The sequence below is a fragment of the Gymnoscopelus braueri genome, assembly GCF_963280865.1.
Source record: "Gymnoscopelus braueri genome assembly, chromosome: 3".
Lineage (NCBI taxonomy): Eukaryota > Metazoa > Chordata > Actinopteri > Myctophiformes > Myctophidae > Gymnoscopelus > Gymnoscopelus braueri.
Window position 1 is genome coordinate 313,293 of NC_137612.1, and position 4,208 is coordinate 317,500.

General features: G+C 48.4%; 1 protein-coding gene across 1 annotated transcript in view; it reads right to left on the reverse strand.

Moving 5' to 3' along the window:
* Window positions 1–427: 427 nt before the first annotated feature.
* chd6 (chromodomain helicase DNA binding protein 6) overlaps window positions 428–4,208 on the reverse strand; it is a 129,009-nt gene continuing 125,228 nt past the window's right edge. Inside the window, 2 exon segments of the mRNA XM_080425021.1 lie at window positions 428–3,389; window positions 4,102–4,206. Of these exon segments, the coding sequence (XP_080281147.1) occupies window positions 2,163–3,389; window positions 4,102–4,206 (1,332 nt within the window). The 3' untranslated portion in view covers window positions 428–2,162.

The window sequence follows — 4,208 nt, forward strand, 5'->3', positions numbered from 1 at the left end:
AGATGCATTAGTAGGCGTGGCCCGCCCTGGACCAATATGGCGGCTGCATTAACCAATGAACAGCACCAATGGGGTGTTTACGTGTGTCTACTTCCTGTCCTTCTCTTCCAGGGCCCTATGGGACCTGCTCGCTACCACCCTCATGTGGCCTGGCTGACAACTTTTCTTCTTTTCTTTGCTCAATTTCCATGATTAGGTCCCGACCGACCCTGGCAAAGACGGGACTTGTGTCTGAAAAGTACAAAATAAGGATAATAAGGACTAACATGATCTAAGAAACATATAAAAACAATTCATCTCAGGATTGTTCTCTGCCTTTTAGCTAAAAAGCTAATAAAAAGGTGAGTGTTTTTGTACTGAAACTCAACACTGTGTGTTGGTTAAGTCTGTGGAGGGAGGCATGGTGTTGCGATTGAATTGAGGGAGGCATGGTGTTGAATTTATTCTAACTTTACATTTAAGCCTAAATAGCAGCGTTGGCAACATCATGACAATAGAACCTTAAATGTGGGTTGTGTGAGTTTTACAACCACATGTACAATATGTGACACATTATGTCATCAATATATTTGACCATAAAGGACGGTTACCCATTTTATTTTAGCAGGTTTTCCAAATAGGATGTTAAGATAAAAAAGATGGATCACATGATACATCTGTCTAAAATGGCTACGCTGTGGTACAATAACACTATCATACAGTAGTGTTCAGTGGTACAATAACACTATCATACAGTACAATAACACTATCATACAGTACAATAACACTATCATACAGTAGTGTTCAGTGGTACAATAACACTATCATACAGTACAATAACACTATCATACAGTAGTGTTCAGAACGATTATTTGCCACTTCAGCCCTATTTTATATTTCGTTGTACGGCGTGTTATGCGGAGACAGGCAATCTACAAGCTCACAACATGTTGCATTGTGATGCATTGAGAGCTTGTAGATCAGCTATTTTGAAAATAAATAAATTATGACGTGCGAAATATGGACGTTTAAATTTGTTAAAGCTGCAATCCATAACTTTTAGGTACTGGTGAGAGGAAAGAGGATATATTCTGTTTTCACCTTCCTTAATATACTCTACCAATCAGATTACTGTATTAATATACTCTACCAATCAGATTACTGTATTAATATACTCTACCAATCAGATTACTGTATTAATATACTCTACCAATCAGATTACTGTATTAATATACTCTACCAATCAGATTACTGTATTAATATACTCTACCAATCAGATTACTGTATTAATATACTCTACCAATCAGATTACTGTATTAATATACTCTACCAATCAGATTACTGTATTAATATACTCTACCAATCAGATTACTGTATATTGTGTTAACATACAGATTGGTCAAAATAATGTTTTATTCACACATAAAAGTTATGGATTGCAGTTTTAAAAATGCAAGGCCATATTTGAAGTTTGTTTTTATTGAGATAAAGAGTTAAACGTCAGAGGCTCCATTATAAGTACTTCCAGGCTTTGTTGTAAGAGGAGGGGGAGGGAGGGGCTGGGTAACAATGATACATAAGAAGCTGCGACCTACAACCAAACCCACCCTGACTCATTCATAGTGATGTCATAGTGATGTCAGCGTGATGTCATAGTGATGTCACCAGACGTATCGGTAGGCTCAAGAGGTAAGCCAGACTAGGACACGCCTCCTCCGGTCAGCTCTGTCAAGTTCATCCTAGCAAACCATCTCAACCCTTTAGAGACTCTCAGTGAGTGTGTAGTTGTGTGTGTGTGTGTGTGTGTGTGTGTGTGTGTGTGTGTGTGTGTGTGTGTGTGTGTGTGTGTGTGTGTGTGTGTGTGTGTGTGTGTGTGTGTCTCACACAGGAGTGTATTACGATGCAGAATGAACAAAGGAAAACACAGAATGTACTGTAGTTGTTTTTGCAGGTGGGGGGTATAAACGTGAGCCAATTTAAGATATAAGCGTTGTTATAATTCCTCATAAAGTCTTTACAGGGACCGACGGACACTGTGATTTATACTGGGTGTCACCGGTGTTGGCGTTGTCGGCAGTATCGCAACGTACTTCGGAAATAGCCGATCTGAAAGCTCAGAATGCGTGCCGTTGGTGACGCACAGTGAGCTTGGAGATCAGGTGTTTTGGATGAGTGAGTATAAATCAGGCGTTGACACTGTCACAGTTAAGACCCCGCCCTCTTTGCTCCTCCCTCGCCTCAGTCTGATCCTCCTCTGTTCCGTCCGCTCTCTCCTCCTCCTCCGTCACCTCCTCCTCCTCCCCTCCACCTCCTCCTTCCTCCTCTCCGCTCCTCTTCTTGGCGGTCGCTCCCTCTTCTGATTGGCTGAGGGAGGAGTCCGTGGGGGCGTTAGCGGGCGGCGGCGATATGGAGGCCATACTGTCACTCCTCCTCTCCTCCTCCCCCTCCTCCTCCTCCCTCGCCCTCTTCCTCCGCCTCTTGGGGCTGCCGGGGGCGGGGTCTGTGGCGGTGGGCGGGGCCAGGGGGGGCATGGCGGGCAGAGCCATGATGCCCCCGTGGGGCGGGAGGAACATGTGGGGGTAGAGGAGGCTGTGCGACACGCCCGGGATCAGGAAGGGGTTAAAGGTCAGGTGCTGGCCGCCGGCTCCGCTCGCCACGTGGTGATGGTGGTGGTGGTGGGCGGGGCCAAGATGGCCGCCGCCGCCGGTGGAGGAGGTGATGATGGCGGCAGGAGTCTCTGACGATGACGACAACGAAGACCTCCTGGCCCCGCCCTCCGACAACCCCCCCTTCTCCTCGCCACCTCCTCCTCCTGAGGCCACGCCCCCTTCTCTGTCGGCGGGCGTGGTGGAGCTGCGGGAGGAAGAGGAGGAGGAAGAAGAGGACGAAGGGCTGGGCGCTCCCGACGCCGCGGTCGTCGTGGTGACCATGACGGTGGGCGGCGCCGTGGCGGCAGAGGAGGCGGGGTGGAGGTGGGGAGGGGCGTGGCCGGACATCAAGGCGCCCACGCTGTACATGGTGGCGTGCTGCGGGATGCCGTGGAGCATCATGGGTAACATGCTCAGCCCGTTTTTCACCTCGTCTGCGGCCGACGACCCCGTCCCCCCGCCGGCCCCTCCCCCGGCCGCCAGCGCCGCGGCGAAGCCGTGAGGGAAGCCACCCGCCGCCATGATGCCGGAGATGGGGAGACCGGGGAAACCACGGAGGTTCTGCAGCGCTACCATGGACTCCATGCTGCCGATCAGACCGCCGTTCAGGAACAGGTGCGGGCCCAGTGCGGACGGGCCAGAGTCGGAGAGGAGGGGCTTGGGCATCTCGCTGCGGGGCCGACGCCCACGGCGACGGGAGCCCGGGTCACGGTTGACGGGCTCGGTCAGGATGCGAGTGAACTTCCCTTCGGGCAGGAAACCCTGCAGGAACATTAAAGGTTTAATGGTTATTAACTGTTGAGCTTTATTGTCTTTCATTTTGTCAATCAATCAATCAAATTACTGTGTCATAGATCATCCCTTTGCTTCATTTGTTGGGTGTTGTTTAGCAGCCTACAGTTTGTACTTACAGAGTGTTTGACCTCATCAGCCTACAGTTTGTACTTACAGAGTGTTTGACCTCATCAGCCTACAGTTAGTTGTACTTACAGAGTGTTTGACCTCATCAGCCTACAGTTGTACTTACAGAGTATTTGACCTCATCAGCCTACAGTTAGTTGTACTTACAGAGTGTTTGACCTCATCAGCCTACAGTTAGTTGTACTTACAGAGTGTTTGACCTCATCAGCCTACAGTTAGTTGTACTTACAGAGTGTTTGACCTCATCAGCCTACAGTTAGTTGTACTTACAGAGTGTTTGACCTCATCAGCCTACAGTTGTACTTACAGAGTATTTGACCTCATCAGCCTACAGTTAGTTGTACTTACAGAGTGTTTGACCTCATCAGCCTACAGTTAGTTGTACTTACAGAGTGTTTGACCTCATCAGCCTACAGTTAGTTGTACTTACAGAGTGTTTGACCTCATCAGCCTACAGTTAGTTGTACTTACAGAGTGTTTGACCACATCAGCCTACAGTTAGTTGTACTTACAGAGTGTTTGACCACATCAGCCAACAGTTAGTTGTACTTACAGAGTGTTTGACCACATCAGCCCAGTCAGGAGCGATGTAGTACTCTGAGTTGGCATCCAACCATCTCGATAGCTCCTTAATGGCTGGAGCCATAGCTCCACCTAGCT